The sequence below is a fragment of the Haliotis asinina genome, chromosome 6 (assembly GCF_037392515.1).
Source record: "Haliotis asinina isolate JCU_RB_2024 chromosome 6, JCU_Hal_asi_v2, whole genome shotgun sequence".
Taxonomy (NCBI): Eukaryota; Metazoa; Mollusca; class Gastropoda; order Lepetellida; family Haliotidae; genus Haliotis; species Haliotis asinina.
Window position 1 is genome coordinate 1120055 of NC_090285.1, and position 19285 is coordinate 1139339.

General features: G+C 40.8%; 1 protein-coding gene across 4 annotated transcripts in view; it reads left to right on the top strand.

The window, feature by feature from the left end:
* The first annotated feature begins 302 nt into the window (after positions 1–302).
* The window catches only part of LOC137286265 (uncharacterized), a 40132-nt gene continuing 21149 nt past the window's right edge, over positions 303–19285 (top strand). For all 4 annotated transcript variants that reach the window (XM_067818018.1, XM_067818019.1, XM_067818020.1 and 1 more), the window contains exons 1-11: positions 303–365; positions 554–587; positions 1168–1205; positions 9649–9733; positions 10020–10250; positions 11796–11842; positions 13048–13132; positions 13477–13638; positions 13971–14050; positions 14638–14722; positions 15177–15347. In XM_067818018.1, coding sequence (XP_067674119.1) covers positions 348–365; positions 554–587; positions 1168–1205; positions 9649–9733; positions 10020–10250; positions 11796–11842; positions 13048–13132; positions 13477–13638; positions 13971–14050; positions 14638–14722; positions 15177–15347 — 1036 coding nt within the window. In that variant the 5' untranslated portion in view covers positions 303–347. The remainder of the gene's footprint in view (positions 366–553; positions 588–1167; positions 1206–9648; positions 9734–10019; positions 10251–11795; positions 11843–13047; positions 13133–13476; positions 13639–13970; positions 14051–14637; positions 14723–15176; positions 15348–19285) is intronic.

Here is a 19285-nt window from a genome sequence, read left to right on the forward strand (position 1 = left end):
TGTTACTCGACAATCCGTGTTTCAGACCACTCTGCAATCTGTAATTATTATACACGCCAGATAATTATCTGTGATGAGGATGTTGCTGGACCCTCCAGGTCTACTCTGTGGCATCTGGTTTTAAGGTGTTGTTCTGCAAGAAAGCCTCCCGGGCAGTTTTCCTTGAGATAAATCTTTTGCATTTAGTTTCGAAAACTGACCCAGGTGACATTTGGTAAATAAATTTAAAGGGTTTGCTTGAAGTGCCGTTAGACTGACACTTGCCACACTCTGGCAGATTAAGGACTGCACGGGTGATATATAAGCCATTCCCGGGCTGAATCAGTGCGGATTGTACACTGAAAGTCATGGAGAGTTTCCTCTGGGTATGTACCACGTTACTCTGATGCTTAACGTATTGACTCATAGGTAACTGATGATCATTCTTCCAAAATTGTTTGATTGCAAAACTCATAAAAATATCAAGATTAAATGTCTATCACGAACGACATAGTTTAATTCGATGAGACGTGTCTGACTGTGTGCTTTGTTTTATTTTGCCATATTTCGAAAGGTCCTGTGTATAGCTGCTGGATTTTCTGTCACCTGTAAGTACAGCTCTGTTTGGTTGTTGTACTTGTCTTTTGTCTAACCCCGCACTGAGCAACATATTGTGTTGGTAGTGTGTATGTAATCGTGTCGAGACCAGACAATCCAGTGAATGACATCATGGACATCGATTGGGATACCCTTACGTGCATCAACCAACCACCATATCCCGTGTCGCCTGTTACAACCAAAACCAAATCTACTCGGGTCTTCAAGTGTCACCGTTTGATATGTACATTGTGTTTGACTCATACAGTTCGAGCGTTTATATAAGGAGCATTAACCTACTTTCATTACAATATTGTAACATTCATGACAGTCTCTTTATGTATCGTATATAGTCAACAGAGTGATAATAGCCGTAAGCAAAAGTTGTATATCGTATATGCATTGAGACAGTAATTTTGACCTGTCCTTTGATATCAGTTTGGACGTTTCGAACAATCAGGACTGACACTTTCGGGATTTACAATACTTTGTATGTATCCAATTAGATATCATCAGGATTCGTTGACTGTTTTTTTTTTTACTTTCACCATGTTACAATGATTATTTTGACCACACGTGTCTCTCCTTCAGATGCGCATGTTGTGGAGGAATATCCGTGCACACCAGGGGTAAGTGCTTCAACACTAGGATCTTTGAAGACACGTGTCTGATTCAGAGAAGTACATGCAGTGCTTTAGATCGGAAGCTACAGTATATGTGTTTTTGACACAATCTGCGTGGTATCCCAGTGGATAAAGTGGGTGTCACGGACCTTGTGATGTCTCCTGAAAACTACAGTGGACACGTCGCGGACTGTATGGTATCACTGTGGAAGGAACCACTTTCTTGGACCGGGTGATACATTAGGATAGCGTCCATGAAGGTGTGTTATATGTGTGGATACAGCTGCTTTCAAGAACCGCGAGGGTGCTGTGTGGACACAATCACCTTCTTGGACCGGGTGATACCTCTGTTGTTGTAGTCGCTTTCATGCGGTGTCTCAGTGGATGTAGTTGCTTTAATGGGCCGTACAGTCGCTGTTACAATCTCGTACATGGACCATGTGGGATCTCTGTGGCTACAGTCGCTTCATGGACCACGTGGTAACCCTGGGGATTTAGTCGCCTTCGCGGACTGTGTGATATCTCTATTTATTACCCACGTGGTACTTCGTAAATGTGTTTCACAACAAAGTGTTATGACACATACGTGTCATAACACCTTCGAGTGATTTGACTGGCTAATACGTGAACGTTGACATTACTGGTACTACTTTCATCACTCATTCCATCAGGGAGCCTATATAGAGGGGGAGAAGAAACTCCTCGAAAAGCCGCTGAATGTATGTCTCGGGTCGTTATGTAACCAGTGTAGCCAATATGGTGGCAGTGTAGTATTTAAGACTGAGCCAGGTTTATTTTCAACAGCTGATTAAGTTCGCTGAGTGTTGTAACAACTGAAATCCAACAAGTAGAAGATAGATTAACTATTTTGTCACTTCAGTTTAAGTCAAATAAATGGTATTAGTGTCCGTATTAGGACAGTAGATTTGTAGTACAGTTTCAAGTCAGTATGCTATAGCTCACTGGCTTCTATTCTCGATTCCCCGCGAAGATAGACTAAATTGTGCCGATAAAAACTTCTTTCACACATTCGTTTAATTTCTTGCAATAGAACATACCTTTAGTTGAAAGGTATTTTCAATTAATAGTGACAGTTTCATGACTTAAAATTGTTAGGGTGTAATTGAGGTGTGTCAAAAATATGACATTTCGCCATTGAAATGCTATACGGCTTTGTTTGAGTATTCCTAGTTACTTCCTTAAAAACATCTTTCACATACACCTTTAATTCATATGAGGGGAATATACTATCGGGTGAAATGTCTTTGCAAGTAACTGTGATAGTTTCATAATCTAAAACAAAATGTTAGGGTGTATTGGAGGTGTGTGAAAAATGTGACATATTGCTGATCTGATCTGATTCGCCATTGATGCTTGAGGGTTATAGTTCCATAACTTCTTTCTTTCCTGTTGATCTTATTATTTGACAAAACTGGAAAGGTGTTTTAGAACACTTTGTGGGAGTTTTACACGTTATTTTTGAGGGCAGTGTGACAGTGTCAGTTAACATTTTGTTAATGTTCATTCCATTCCCCACATGCAATAAGATATCTGAATTAATTATTAAAGTAAACAAAAATGTTTCAAAGTAGATTTGTTAAAAGGACAGCTGACGTTAACCCGCGTTCTCGCGATACTTTTGCGTTCTTTAATATGTTTTTGAGGGAAGGCCGCGCTGTATCATTTATTCTTTAATTCTTTCACGTACTAGTATGCATGTACTTCTTTCTTTTATTCTTTTTTCTCTATTTCGTTCATTCATTCACACAATTCTTGCTCTTAATTCTTACTATAATTCATTCATTCATTGTAACATTCCGACTGATACAATAAACTGGCTTAAGTTCTGTTCAACCAGGGATAATCTACAACGTATATACTCTCTCTAGTCTCCCTGGTTAAACACAACTGAAGTTGCACTGGGAACGAGCAAAGTCACTGTGTGCGTTGGAGCATGACGAGGCACACGTTAATTAGTACAAATGGTAAAGAAAGCAAGCGAGTGACCTATCCCTGTTATAGAGTATCACTAATTCCATTCATGATTTTCATTCACGTTTTCACACCTGAGAGCATGTAAAACGAAAACACTTCTATGGAATTAGATAAATTTTATTTCATTTAGTGTGGTTACTAGCATTATTTTCAATTCTATGATAACTCAAGTTTCTGTAATAAAAACGAAAATAAAACATTCTATAAAAATACGTAAACAAATACGTCTCATGAGTGTAAACAAATATGGCGTCGCCCGAAAAAGTTATTGATTTCGTCCAAATTGACGGACAATTGGTTGGAAGAGTTGTGACAGACAGACAGACAGACAGTTTATTTGTATATGTGGTCCTAAGGCCAATAGTACATCTGAGAAAAATCTTTACAATGCATATATGCGCAACCTGTAATTTCGTGTGTTGCTGTTACATGAAAAACATCTCTAGACACTCATTTATAATTTACATTGCTTTCTCTGAACCTAAGCATGTGGTACAAAGCAAGAGCTACCTTAAACGATAGGTCCGTATCTTCTGTGCGGAGCAGCATACAGAATTTTTGTCTCGAGCGTTGGTTATGAAAGAAATTAGGCAGCTTGGACATGGAAATTGTGGGCATTACATCTAAATTTAGTGAGCGCACGCTTAAATTGTGGTGATTTAATCTTTGAAAAGTAAATTTCTGTATTAATACAGTATTCATATTCTGTATAAAAGTTTACAGACGTAGATGAAGTTATTTCATTGTACCAGTCTTGTTGATAAATATCTTTGCATCTCTGTCTGAATACTTTGATGAAATATTTTGCATTGCTTACATTTTGAGCGAGCCATACATTTCCAAAACCATGACTAAAAAGAGTAGTTCTGACGAAGGAAACCCAATTGGTATCTCTTGTATCATCTAATGCTTTAAGCTTTTCATAACTGCATTGTGAATATCGTGAAATTGGTTGTCTCATCAATCTTAGCCAATATGATATAATCCGACAGCTGGCGTTAATAAATAATGGAAAACGTCCACATTCAGCTAAAATAACCTTGTTCGCGGTTCTGTAACCAACACGTAACAGGAACTTACAGAACTTTGAATGTACCTTTTCAATATATTTATTTATCTTAGTACCCCATATTTCAGAACCATACAGCAAAATTGGTTATGAAAATTGGCTAGAACATCAAAGCTTTCGAAATATCTATATACACACGAGGAAACCAAACAATAGTCTACAACACTGTTACCTTGGTGTCCAATGAATGTGAATTCTCCATTTTTATCATTCCCATTTCTCCCATTTAGAACATGCATGTTAAACTTGCGGCATATATCTCGGAGTTTTAGTCCCTCTGAATTGACTATTTTGTCTTTTGATGATCTAGGGATGTTAAATGGATCACTCTCGTAATCTATATCTGCAATAGGTAAATAATTCGTGGAGTCGTGTTCTATTTATCGCCTATACGAGCATTAAAGTCTCCAAATAAAACAAGCGATGCATCGGGGTATTCTCGGGTTAGAATATATAGCCTACTCTCAAGGAGTCCGATCCTTCATTTACATGAAATAAAACCGTATATTGGTTACACCTACTTGGGCTGTCAGTCCAGATTTGAAGAGGTTATTTTAAGACGATGTCGTATTGGCCACACACGATATACTCATGCATACCTATTGAAAGGTGAGGATCCTCCGTTTTGTATCCCTTGTGATGAGAGAGTCACGGTCAAGCATATTCTGCTTGACTGTGTCGAATTCTCCATCACAAGGGATAAATATTTCAATGTCAAAACTGTAAAGGATCTTTTTACTAACATTAATTCTCATTTAATCGTTGGTTTTTTAAAAGAAATTGATTTTTTGGTAGAAGTTTGAATAACGTGTTCTGTAAATAGATGTATTTTAATTATTGGTTGTTTAGATTTGTAACTAGAATTGTTAGTGGCTGTACCCTCAAAGGGGGTTGAAGTATTGTAAAATTATTGTCCTCCTGAGAGGGTACGTAAGTCCACAAACAGTCAAAGTCAATTCTAAATTTCCAGGTTTTTAATCGTAGAATATGCGTCTTTTTATTGTATGGCTAGATTTCACAAATTGCTGACGGCTGAGGGAATGATGTAAATCCAGCTAGGGTCCATGCAGGTAGCAAAGGTACTGTAAGTCCCCATGGTCCCTAGTATGGTGATCTACCTTCAGTTGTTAGCAATCTATAGCCCATTTTTACATTGTATTGTCCTGTATAGATAAATTGTTTTAGGTATAGTTACTAGTTTTATATTCTACTCTGTGATATTCTAGTTGTTTTACTGTCCTTCGCTGACAGGTTTTATAATAGACATATATTTCATTTTAGTATTAAATGTTCTCGTCACGATATGGCTGAGATATTGCCGATGTGACGTTAAATATTAACTCACTCACTCACTCACTCCGATCCTTCATCAGCGGAGATCTCTGTGTCAGTCACATATATGAATCCACATAACATGGGTTTATTGGCGGGGTCGTTCTTAATTTCACTTCGAAAAAGTATACAGTCTGACCACTCATCGTGCATACGGGTTAAACTTGAAGCAATGGACTGTCTCACATACACAGCAATGCCGCCACTGAATCGTCCGACAGGGTGGGTGCGTTCTCGCACACACTGGTAGGAGATATACCCTGGAAACAGAGTAGCGACATCTGTAGGGGTTTTTGCCCATGTCTCTACAAAGGCGATGACGTCAAATGTTTGGCATGGCCTTGTGAGGTTAGCCAGTTGACTTAATTTAGAATAAAGGCCATTTATATTCCAACACAGACATGAATTATATTTACTGTTGTCATCGTTGTTATCGTTATCACTGCCATTAACTGTAAACTTTGTCGTTTTGTTGAGATTTCCGTCTATAAAAGAATGTGTACTTAGCTTCGTACAGGCTGCTGGTACCTGGCCTCGGCCACATTGCTAGCGGTGCTGCGAGTTGTCCGGAGACTCACGTCGTCTGCTTTGTTGTCTCGGCGAGTCTCGTCGCCGGCTAGTCCGGTCCCGTGGACTGGAGGGTGGGGGTGATGCTGGTGGGGGTGATGCAGGGGGCGGTGGTGCGGGCGGGGCTTGGATGCCTGCGGAGGTCCGCCGTCTTCCCATCTCACACAATGTGTCCTTATCCCAGTCATATGTGAAGACCGTGTTATTAACCACGAGTTTGTCATAAGATATGTGGCAATCCTCCCTCTTTTCTCTGTATGTTTGCAGAAACGTTCCCAGTTTTCTGCGTGTGTCCCTTACGGCCTGGGTGAAGTCGGGGGATACCCGTACCGCACTGTGACCCCTAAGTCTTTCCCTGGCTATTTTACTAACATATTCTCTATCTTTAAAAGCAGAGAATTTCACAATTATGGGCCGCGGGTGTCGCTTGGTGGGTAGGCGATGGGCACGTTCGATGGGTATGCCATCGGCACGGCTTGACTCTACTTCAAGTTTAGTTTTCAGAAAGTCTGTCACCTTGTTTTCAGAGTCATTCCAGTTTTCCTTTCCCCCATCATCTGGTATACCGAAGAGAAGCAGATTTTTCTCCTTGACTGGGATTCTAGCTGCTCCACCTTACGTGATAATACTGCGTTTGCGTCTGTAAGTTTGTCCACCTCTCGCCACATCTCGCTCTGCTCGTGACGAATTGTTTGTAGGGATGTTTCGAAATTGGTAAACCTCGAGTTCAAGGACTTTAATTGCTCTTCTATACCTCGAAGGATATCTCCATAGTCGCAGCTACCTTGCACACCTGAAGCGGACACAGCCATGCAGCTGACTCTGACGCGTGGCCCTCGGACCCGGATTCCTCTCCACATTTCCACTCAGTAGGAGAAGAAGTGCCGCAATTAACAAAATGTGCAGCTGTCGAGTTAGTAAGCCCCCGCATAGTTTAATGTCATGTATTAACTCACTTTTGGTCCCTTTGAGTGAAACACCCAATACGCGCGCGCCACACTTCAATATCTATCCCCATGTTGCACAACACCTCTTGCCGTCGCCATTACCGTTGGAAGAGTTGTGAATGTTATCAAGAGATCGAATACCTTCTGCGTGTATGTTGTCAGGACTGCACAGTAACACACATCAAAAGATAAGCGGTGCTCTTGTATCTCTATCACTGCCACTGTCAGCCGCATCCATTCGAGTCCTTCCGCACAAACATATTGTCACTGCCATGCCTCCCGTGGTTTCTCATTTTAGCGGTTCAAAAGCACGTCCCAGAATCGTAACACAATAGGCTTGAAATCGTCTTCGTTCGAGGTTGTAGGCTGTGTTTTCAGACCCACCTTTCGGTGGAGTCTTCAACATAAACATCGAATCTCGACAAGTGGGAATTCCAAGCCGCGATGAGAAGGCGTCACTGGCATCCTGCGCAAAGCGTCGCCGAATTATTATTAGTAATTCGTCCGCCGATGAAGAACATTAAGCTCAACTATTTGAGACACACAGTTCCCTGTGATTCACATTCATCTTTGCTGTTGTGTTTGTCGCTCCTAATTAAATGCTCCCTAGAACCTTCTTTGTGAAAACTTCTCAACATGACGACTAGCCCGACAGTGATGGCCGACTGACGTTCAGGCAAGAGTTAGGTCACGTAGTCAAGTTCAAAATATTTACACTTCGCAAGTGTTTTGATGAATTATATTACTGCTTTTGAAACCAAATCCTCAACTGAAAAGAATTAAATTTTGATTACGACTTGATTCTGTCTTAATGACATTGTGTTTATTTCCTTGTGATTTGGCGCCGTATCGGAAATACATTGCCTCTACGCAGCGTACGTTTTCCTGGAGTGAAGCGGTTGACATTCCAATCACCAATATGATGTATTAATCCTCGATACATGGTTCTATATAGGAAAGCAAAATATTATTTTATTTTAACGATATTTTCACTTTTTAGAACGTGGGTAATAAATAAGATCCAAAACTCGTTCCCCTTCATATCAAGTTTATGTCCCAAGTGAAATAATTTTGGTTAGTTACGAAGTTTATGTCCCTCTTGAAATAAACTTGATATGAAAGGGGAAGCTCGTTTAATATCCTATAAGTAGTTGCTTTCATGGGTCGTGTGGTATCCATGTGGCTTAAGTCGAATGAACGGACCGTGTCGTATCTCTGTGGATGTAGTCGGTTTCATGGGCCGTTTATTACTCCATGAAAGCTACGGTCGTTTCAGACACCACGTGCTGCAATTGCTTAAATGGACCCTGTGGTATCTTTGTGGCTACATATGCTTTCATGGACCATGTGATATCTCTGTGGATGTAAGTGCTTTCATGGACCGTAAGGTATCTCTTTGGGTGAGGTCACTTTCGTGGACTGTGTGATATCTGACTGGATGTAATCGCTTTCATGGACCTTGCTGTATATCTATGGCTGCAGTTTCTGTAATGGGCCCTGTGGTTTCACTGTGGCTGCAGTCACTTTCACGGACCATGTATTATCTCTATGGCTACAATCGCTTTCATGGCCAGTGAGGTATAGCTTGGGCCACGGTCACTTTCATACACAGTGTCTGGTTACATGAGCCATGTGGTGACTCTGTGGCTGCAGTCACTTTCATGGGCCCTGTGGTACCTCTGTGGCTACAGGCACTTTCAGGGACCATATGGTACCTCTGTGGTAACAAGCACTTTCAGGGACCATGTGGTACTTCTGTGGCTACAGTCGCTTTCATGGACTGTGTGGTTTCTCTGTGGCTATGTGTCATTTAAATGGGCTTTTTGGTTTTTCATAGAATCTACAATCGCTTTCACAAACCGAGTGCTACAATCACTTACATGGACCCTGTGGTATCCATATGACTACTGTTGCTTTTGTGCACCGTGTGATATCTCTATGGCTACAGTCGCTTTCATGCACTATGTCATATCTCTATGACAGCAGGCACTTTGATGGACAGTACGGTTAGGGTTACAGTTGATTTCATGGACCATGTGGTATCTCCTTAGAAAGAGTGGCTTTCATTAATTGTGTGCTGTCTAATATATTCAAGGACTGTCAACGATCAATGCAGGTCTCATTACAGTCCCTATACAACCTCACTGGCCATAACCCCTAACAGCAGACAGAAATGTGAACTGATCAGAACACGGGCATGTGACACGGGATCATTACCTGGGTAGGCACGCACATTTATCATGAAATACATTGGTGTAAAACAAAGATATTCTGTGAATTCACGATTAGGTTTATGTATAAATTCATTTATTGTATATTTACGCTTACAATATCAGTTCGTAAAGCATTGACAGCACGTATATATTGTGCGTTTGTTGACATGAAATGCCATTATGTCATGTTACAGAACAAACATTATTTAGTGTTTGTTTGGCAAGAGCAAATTTGGACCATGTTCAGACTGGACAACACCAGCAGAACAACAAAAGTTAGACGACTGCTGAGACGACTCTAAGACGAGTGTGTCTGTCTGTTCCAGTTAAATGTGAATTGTACACGTGGAGAATGTCGGTTAGTCTTCGGCTGCAGACAACAGGCTTGTGGAGTGCGTCCAGAATGTGTAGGTAAGGGGATACATGCATATGTTTCAGATTATCCATTCTATACTGTACAAAATAAGTTAGGGATATTGATATTTTTATGACAGATATTTTACCAATGAATAAATACTTCATTATTCGTAATTTCAAAATTTACAAATATCCCTAAATATTTCTGCCTACTATATTTGCAATAGTGTAAGTTTGCTAGATAGAAACGAGTCCATATCTCGGTGGCACCCGATGTTCATGGATGTTTATGGTTTCATCTTGCTATGGAGATAAAATTGTTCTGTGTAATTTCTAACAGATCCTTCACCGAAGCCATCAATTATGTGTCCAATTGGAAAGCCTGTCATCGATACCAGCCTTCAGGAAATATCCTGTGCACCGGATGGCTCGTGTCCAGAAAGCACGGCCTGCGTCCGAGGCCCCCCAGCAAGGCCAGGAGTGTGTTGTTTTAGACCCACAGGGGGAACCTCAGCTCCACCAGCTCCACCAGCTCCACCAGCTCCACCAGCCCAGCCAGCACCTCCTGGTGGTCAGTCGCATTGTTGTGTTCACTGGCGTGAACTTCAGGCCCTGTTGACCTGTGAAGGTCCCGGGGTAGAATAGGCCTTCAGCAACCCATGCTTGCCATAAAAGGTGACTATGCTTGTCGTAAGAGGCGACTAACGGGATCGGGTGGTCAGACTAGCTGACTTGGTTGACACATGTCATCGGTTCCCCATTGCGCAGATCGATGCTCATGTTGTTGATCACTGGATTGTCTGGTCCAGACTCGATTATTTACAGACCGCCGCCATATAGCTAGAATATTGCTAAGTGCGACGTAAAACTAAACTCACTCACTCACTCAGGCCCTGTTTGTTGTGATTTTCGTTGTGTTTGACACCTTTCGAACACTTTGTAAGAGGGTTGTATTGCGTGTTCTCATAGTCAGACAGATCCACGGAGTACATGATCTAGTCTACCAGACTTGGTGTAGCTGGTCTCACTCTGAGTGCGTGTGTTCGAATCCGAGATTTGAATCAAGCAATACAGTTACTACAATCGCTCCTTTCTGACAAAGTGTAATCCCAAATGTAACATTTGTTAAGATTTCTGTTGTAATGGCGTGAAGACCCTCCTGTTGATTGACGTACTCATGTACTGTTCCATACTGATGTCACTGACGTACTCATGTACTGTTCCATACTAATGTCATTGACATGCTCATATGTGCTTACATCAACTTTAGTTTATCTACTATATGTCAGGTACCTACGAGTTAGTCCTGTTATAACAGGTCCTGAAATAAGCAGTTGGTCACTTGACTGTAACATGGTTATAGAGTGTCAAGGCATAGACGTTAAAGACCAATGAACATTGTAAGAACAGACCAGTGTGAAGAAGGGATGATATATAGTATGGTTTTATATCCAACAGACATTTCCGTTATATGTCTCAGATTGTTTTCGTCTAGAATAGTTACCAAAACATTACAGTATTAAGAGAATTAATATATATCGTCACATCGGCAATAGTTCAGTGATATCGTGACGAAACCAATATAATGTATATCAGTATTAATGTTAACAAATATAGAACGTTAAAGCGAATCATCGAAGGACAAATACCTCAGTACGTCCGATATATCCTTAAAACTTGTACGATATCATAAAAACAAATCACTAAACACAATAGTAGAAAAAAAACGGGTAAAAGAGAACCAGCAACAGTATGCTTATCATCATGTTACGGACACATGTATAGTAAATATGTGTGTTTAGACTAATGTTTCATTGACCGACTCTGCAACGAGGAAGATACCGAAGTCTTACCACCAACACTAACCGGTAGGGAACAAATAAACCATCACTACATTAAAATAGAAATTTGATAGATCCATTCACACTCTTTAGACAACTATTTTGCTTCTATAGCTTCATTTGAATGTTTCGACAGACACTCGAGGCTACCTATATTCTGGAATTCACGTTTTCATTCAATTTAAATGACTAACTCTATCACAACGTATTACCAGTTTGACGATTGAAATTCAGTATGCAATTATTTTAACTTTGTCTCTGTTTCTTCTCCATAGGGCCATTACCAACAGATCCAAATCCTCTTGATCCCTGCTTCCCTGGCGTGAGTCTAATTGTCAAATATTGTGTCAACCGACTATCTCTCTAACTCTCTACCCTTCTCTAATTGTTTGTCTCTCTTTTTCCACCTCTCTCTAACTCTCTACCCTTCTCTAATTGGTTGTCTCTCTTTTTCCACCTCTCTCTAACTCTCTACCCTTCTCTAATTGTTTGTCTCTCTTTTTCCACCTCTCTCTAACTTTTGAGCCCTCTCTAACTCTCTGCCTCTCTCTCTCCAGCTTTCTCTAACTCTCTATCCCCTATAATTATCTATCTCTCTCTAACTCCCTGCATCTCTTTCTCCACCTCTCTCTCACTCTCTACCCCTCTCTAATTGTCTGTCTCTCTCTAACTCACTGCCTCTCTCTCTCCACCTCTCTCCACCTCTCTCTTATTGTCTGTCTCTCTAACTCTGCCTCTCTTTTTCCACCTCTCTCTTACTCTCTGCCTCTCTCTCTCCACCTCTAACTCTCTAGCCCTCTCTAACTCTCTACCCCTCTCATATCTCTGCCTCTCTTTTTCCACCTCTCTCTAACTCTCTACCCCTCTCTAACTCTCTACCCCTTTCTAACTCTCTACCCCTCTCATATCTCTGCCTCTCTTTTTCCACCTCTCTCTAACTCTCTACCCCTCTCTAACTCTCTACCCCTTTCTAACTCTCTACCCCTCTCATATCTCTGCCTCTCTTTTTCCACCTCTCTCTAACTCTCTACCCCTCTCTAACTCTCTACCCCTTTCTAACTCTCTACCCCCTCCAAATGTCTGTCTCTCTACAACTAATACAACTGCTACGTCATATCTTTATTCTTGAGTTGACTTTATATAGGCTTGTAACAATCAGCAAAACTATTTAGATTCCCATATAGCAGTAAAGTCAAATGTTTACAACAGTATATAACTTAGCCATACGTATTACGAACTGCATAGGCTTCATTGGTTTACTTACACTAGCTTATAATTAGCAAGTCATTGCAAACATGCCAGTTCATGATGTTTCCTTACCGTTTGATATATGCTCTCATGTAGACGGACACATGAACCTGACGACCACGCGAGACCCTCGAAACATGTGACAAGGCACCTGCAGTTATCTCCCCTTCAATTACTTATACACATGTAATTACCTGTCGTTTAGTGTTAAATGCTCTGTGCCCAAATGATAATACTTCAAATGATAAATCAAAACCGAACCTTTCAATTTCCTTTCAGAAATTTGTCAATTGCACGGCCGGTACATGTAGATTAGTCGCTGACTGCAACATCCAAGGATGCCCTGCCGTACCCACCTGTGTTGGTATGTCTTTGATGAATGGCGTTCTTGTAGGCAGTGGACATCTGCCAAGGTATTAGTCAACTGCAAAAAGATAAACCCGGTGTAAGTGGGTATTGACATGTCTCTGCCTAAACTGACTAAGACCCCAAGAACTGGATACTAGTCTTCAGGCTTCTATTTCAGTTGTCAGGAGACTGACTAATACAGTCTTCAACAGACCGGACATCACATACTGACAGTCTTCTTAAGGATACATATGTTAACAGAACTTAAACAGTTTGTGAACTGCAAGCTTCTGAGTATGTTCATAAATCATTACACGAATTACATTACTGCAATAATGTTTCCCTTTTCTCTTTCCACAGACCCTTCCCCTGCACCCTCTCTACAATGTCCCATAGGCAAGCCTGCTCTGAATTCCTACGGTAATGAAATATCCTGTGCAGGAGGGGGGTCCTGTCCAATCAACACTCGCTGTGTGGCTCATTCCACATCTGTCCCTGCTGTCTGTTGCTTCACGCTTGAAGGTAAGAGCTACAGCACATACATGGTATGATATCTCGTTGTGTTATATATAATGTTGTTTAGAAAATGACACCAGTTACTCTTATACTGATGCTAGGTTCCCAACGGTTGATTCTGATTCCGTGGCTCCTGGTCGTGCTTGTTTATGACAATTACAAGTAGTGTGGACCTGACCACTAATATCAGTGTCTTTATAGGATGACGTCTTTATCCCCTATATTTGTCCTGCTGTAAGACATGGGACACACACGGATACTGGGATACTGGGATATATACTGTTACCCCTTGGGGCACCCGTGAGATACCGCTGTAACATGTCAACTATTTTCTTCAGCCCAGACATCTCCCATACAAATAACACAAGAACCACCGACAACCCCGTCATCATCCATAATCGATCCTTGTGAGCCAGGGGTGAGTCTTTGTGAGTCTATATGTTGACCTTGACTGTGTAACTTACTCATATTTTCATTTAATTTTGTGTAAAAGCAGGATTACTCACCGATGTGATTATTCTTATTCTAAAACTAATTCGCCAAATGAGATACTGGTCAATACCTGCCACAATACAACTAAAATATACATTGTGTGAAACAGCACGAAGTATTGTCCTACGTCATATAGCCTGTACAAGGTACACTGTTGTTGGAGGTATTCAGCAGCCTGTACAAGGTACACTGTTGTTGGAGGTATTCAGCAGCCTGTACAAGGTACACTGTTGTTGGAGGTATTCAGCAGCCTGTACAAGGTACACTGTTGTTGGAGGTATTCAGCAGCCTGTACAAGGTACACTGTTGTTGGAGGTATTCAGCAGCCTGTACTGACGTCTTTGATGTTGGTTAATGCTGCGCATACTTTAAACGTGAGTATACGACCTCTTGTCATATCAACTTTTGGGCATAGAACATAGAATTGTCGACTGGCTTCAAACACTAAAGAAAGTTCACGATGATACACCACACACGAGACCTCACTCGTCTGTCACAAATTGTTGTCTGCAGGTAAATGTTAACTGCACGAGAGGTGTCTGTAGGCTGGTGGTTAACTGCAGGATCCGCGGCTGCCCGGCTGTTCCCACGTGTGTCGGTATGTTGGGCGGGTTTTTGGGCGAACAAAAGATTTTGTTGGTTATAAGCAAAGTATGACTTTGTGTAATTTGACAATGCTTTATGAGAATATAATGATGATCATGGCAAAGCAACCATCCAACAAATAAATACGGATATACATTTATGTATGCACACAAGGTCTGGGTAAATCACATCAGGCCTCAATTTCATAATGCACCGAGGACGTGCACTGTGGTATCACAAAGGAATCGTTGCCCATCTCCGCCAGAGCACAACCTCAATTGTAGCTACGGACCGAAAACATCAAATACTCTCAAAGTCTGACACGTCGTTAACGACGACAAAAACCTTTTAGGGTGATGCACAGACATGCTTGAAACTGGGCTGATATACCTTTTTACACTTCCAAGATGGTGATCTCTAAAAAGGCATAATCAACGTTAATTGTATAAATTAAAACCTTGTTATAGATCCCTCCCCTACACCGTCACTGGACTGTCCGATAGGGGACTCGGCACTGGACCCAGACTTACAGGAAATCTCGTGTGTGGGGGGAGGCCCATGTCCCGTCAATACAGGGTGTCTTGCCGCCCCGTCAGGATCACCAGCAGTCTGCTGCTACAAGCAGTCTGGCTCATCGGGTACGTACAGGTGAAACACCGGGTGTTATTGAGATGTGTGTTACTCTACGGGTTTAGCTCGACACTAGTTGATCACATTAATGTTGTTCCGTCTACCACATTCGTTGGGGATGGAGGGGGTGGAGGGTGGTTTCGTCGTTACATTCCTTTCCTTTTATGTAGTACTATGATAGGGTCTTTACACGTATATGTCTTTTTAACATTATTTCTAGCGATGCAAGCCCTTGTGCACTATGAGGAAATTAATATGGAACTGAGAATTATGTGACAATTATCTGCTTCGTGAGAGTATTAAGTCTAGTATACTACTGTTCTTCGGTAAACTGGATAATGACACTGAGGAGGCAACTGATGGCTTGTTCAAATGCCGTTGATTCATCATCTTGTATCTGAAAGGAATTCAACCATGATATTGATAAAAAAATCCCCGCTTAATGCTGAACGTAGAGCTGCCAGACGGAACGCCCTTAAGGCACTACAAAGATTTACAATAACTCGTGCTAGTCGTGACCCAAATAAATATTATATAAGTAGGCATAAATTCAGAATTGTGTGTTCACATTCACAGTCGTTTGCGTGGGTGTAAACAAGACAAACTGGTAAATTCTATGATCAACGCTTCATCATTTTTGAAAGAAATATGATCCTTCAAATGTAGATCTCATGCTAAAGATAACATATTAAAATACAGTGGCTTAGTCATTTCTTTGGTCAAATGAAACAATATTAGGTGATGACATGCAAAGTGTACATGTGTTAACGGAATGTTATGTTGTGTTCGCTGGAAAGCGAAATGTTTGGTGCAATAGAGGGGAAAGCAGCTGGCAGGGATGATATCATTATTGTAGTGTTGTTAAAGTGTTCTAGGTTTGTAGTCATGCGTTTTCTATGCAAATGCTTTTATATTAGCTATTTGAAAAAAGGTTTGTTCCTAAACAGTTGGTCATGATCCATAATAATTTTCTGCATAAAAAATGTGACTACACAACTACAGGAGTATTTCGTTGACACACATTTTAGGAATAGTGTTTACAGCAATACTAATTAATAGAATTTGTAAACTGGTGAACATGCGTGATAAAATTCCTGAATATCAAGCTGGCGTTGGAAAGGATTATCCTACATCAGAGCATATATTACTCATAATGTACTTACCCCTTACTTACCCAAATGCCTGTCACGACGAAAGCATAAATTGTTTGTAGCATTTGTAGATTTCCAAAACGTTTTTGATTCAGTTGAACGCTCTAAGGTATGGAATTGTCTTCGGAAAGTTGTATTACTGGGGGAAATGTTTGCTATTATAGAGTCAAGCAATACATTGTGATATGAGGTCATAGAAGTTTTGATGTTACTTTTTGCATACGATGTCTGATTCTAGGTTCAGGTACTGCGGGTGGTCTCCAAAGGCAACTAAATATTCTGAATTCATACAAAAAGAAATGGAAATTATCAGTGGATCTAGACAAAAATACAAATTTTGATCTTTAGGAGAGGTGGTCCAGTAGAGCACGCTGAATAAAAGATGGTATTTCAAGGCCAGCTAGTCAATGCAGTGGATCATTATTCATATTTAGGAATCTGGTTTTGGCAAGCAATGGCATTTTAAAAAATACACTGAAGTTTTATCATTGCGTGCAAAGAAAGTCTTAATGAGTGTAATGTTTATTGTCCACAAAGTTGGAACCATGCCACTAATTAATATGTTCTTATTAGGTGATACCCAGGTGCAATCAATTTTATTATATGGCTCTGAAGTATGGAGATTTCAGCCGTATGGGTGTTTGGAGAAGGTCCACTTATTAGCACGTAAACAGTTCTTTGTGTTGGATCCTCTACACCAAATTGTACGATATATGGCGAATGTGGTAGATATCCCTTATATGTTTATTTCCAAATTAGTGGTTTGAAATACTTCTTCATGTGAACGAACAACATCTTCCTCAACTGTCTTGCAACATCTTTTATATTTAGATAACGAGGAGAAAATTACCTGGGTATCGCATATAAGCTTCAGGAATCCTTACCAGGAATAGCATTCAACTTAAGAACATTACCTAATACAAAACTTTCAAGACCTTATTTAAGCCAGAAATTTATTTATCAATACCCATGACGTAATATGTAAGGGGTCACTAAATAACGTCTAAGTTTATCAGAGCTTTCTTGAAACTGAAGGTAGAAAACTTTCCACTGACAATTGAAAGGAATCTGTCAATTATGCATATAGAAATAGACAGTGAAATTCACTTTGTGTTCTTATGTCCATTTTATAGTGACCTTCGAAAGAAATATGTTAAAGATCATTTGATAAGGAATCCTTGAAAAGGCTCTGAATATGTTTTTTTTCTGAAAAGTCACACCACAAACTGTAACTTGAAGTGAATGTGTGTGACCAAAGGTCTACACACATGGGTGTGCTGAGGTCACATTATGGAGGATCTGGTCGCACACAGAGCCAGAACAGGAGCTTTCGCCATTCACTCGGGTAACCGCCATTCACTCAGATAACCGCCATTCACTCACTCCATCGTGATATTGACGTTATTCCTTATGGAATGATATGACATGCGCTCTGATCTTCCCAGTACATTTGTCACTTTCTGCCCTAGGTATATGTAACCAAACGTTTATCATCAGTTACTCATTTGATCATTTGTTGCTGAAAGAAACAACATTTCAGTTAGTTACGTGTGATGTCACCAACTCGAACTGTGGCCTAGCCCAGCACGCCACACATGCTGCCCATGCGCGTGCTTTGTGTCTTCTTGGGGACGACACGCTTCCCGTGCGATTCGTCATTCAGCGTCTGTTGAAAGATGTAGAGGCAAACCCGGGACCCGTCACACTTAAACGGGTTCAAGAGAATTTACTCCGTGCAATTGAAAACATGAAAGCAGAATTAGCTACCGTCAAAAATGGCCTAAGTTCACAGATCTCCTCTCTTTGGAAAGACGTTAGTGCTACTAGTACCAAGTGTGAACAGCTCGAACATTCTGTAACGGATATTCGTGGAGACATAGATATCATAAAAAAATCATGATATTCTAAACGATAACATCGATGCCCTTAGGAAGAAAGTCGATTCGGTGACTGAAAACATGTCTAACGTAGATATCGAATTAGACCGGCTGGATTCTTACAGCAGACGTGACAGTATTTTAATACATGGTACACTCGAGGTTGACAGCGAGAAGTCTATGGCAGGCTTACAGCGTTGTCCACCCTTAACGAGCGCACTACTTTCAAAACGTGGGGAACGTCTTGCGTAATCCACTCACAAAGACCTGGCGTTAAGAGGGTTAATGCCACCAGACCTCGGCCAAAGATTGTAAAGATGCACATGTCTGACCATAGCGTGTGCGCCCTGAAGGCAATACCGGCTTTCCCGGGTATCAACGTCAGCAACTTCAGGCTTTGAAGGTGGTAAGTATTCGGCTACTTAAAGGATGGCCAGCTGGTGACAGTACCCCATTCAATCAATGTAGCAACCGGATCAACTTACCAGACACTGGAGTTCATACCCAAAAGCGGAAACGGCAAGCGAGGTCGGGATTCGGGCGAGATGCCAGTTCGTATCTTACAGGGCACTGCTGACAGTGACACCGGTACTACGCCCACTGAACACAGCATGTTCAAGGGAACTCTGTAAGTTCTGTGTTGGAATATAACAAATCAGCAGATGATCACCTTATAGACCATATCAGATAGTGTTTCACATTCTAACCTTTAGAACTAGTAATGCAAATGACCCTTCAACATCCTCAAATGATGATATGTTACAGAGATACTAATACATTTCATGAAGATGATGTTATGTTACAGAGATACTAATACATTTCACGAAGATGATGTTATGTTACAGAGATATTAATACATTTCACGAAGATGATGTTATGTTACAGAGATACTAATACATTTCACGAAGATGATGTTAT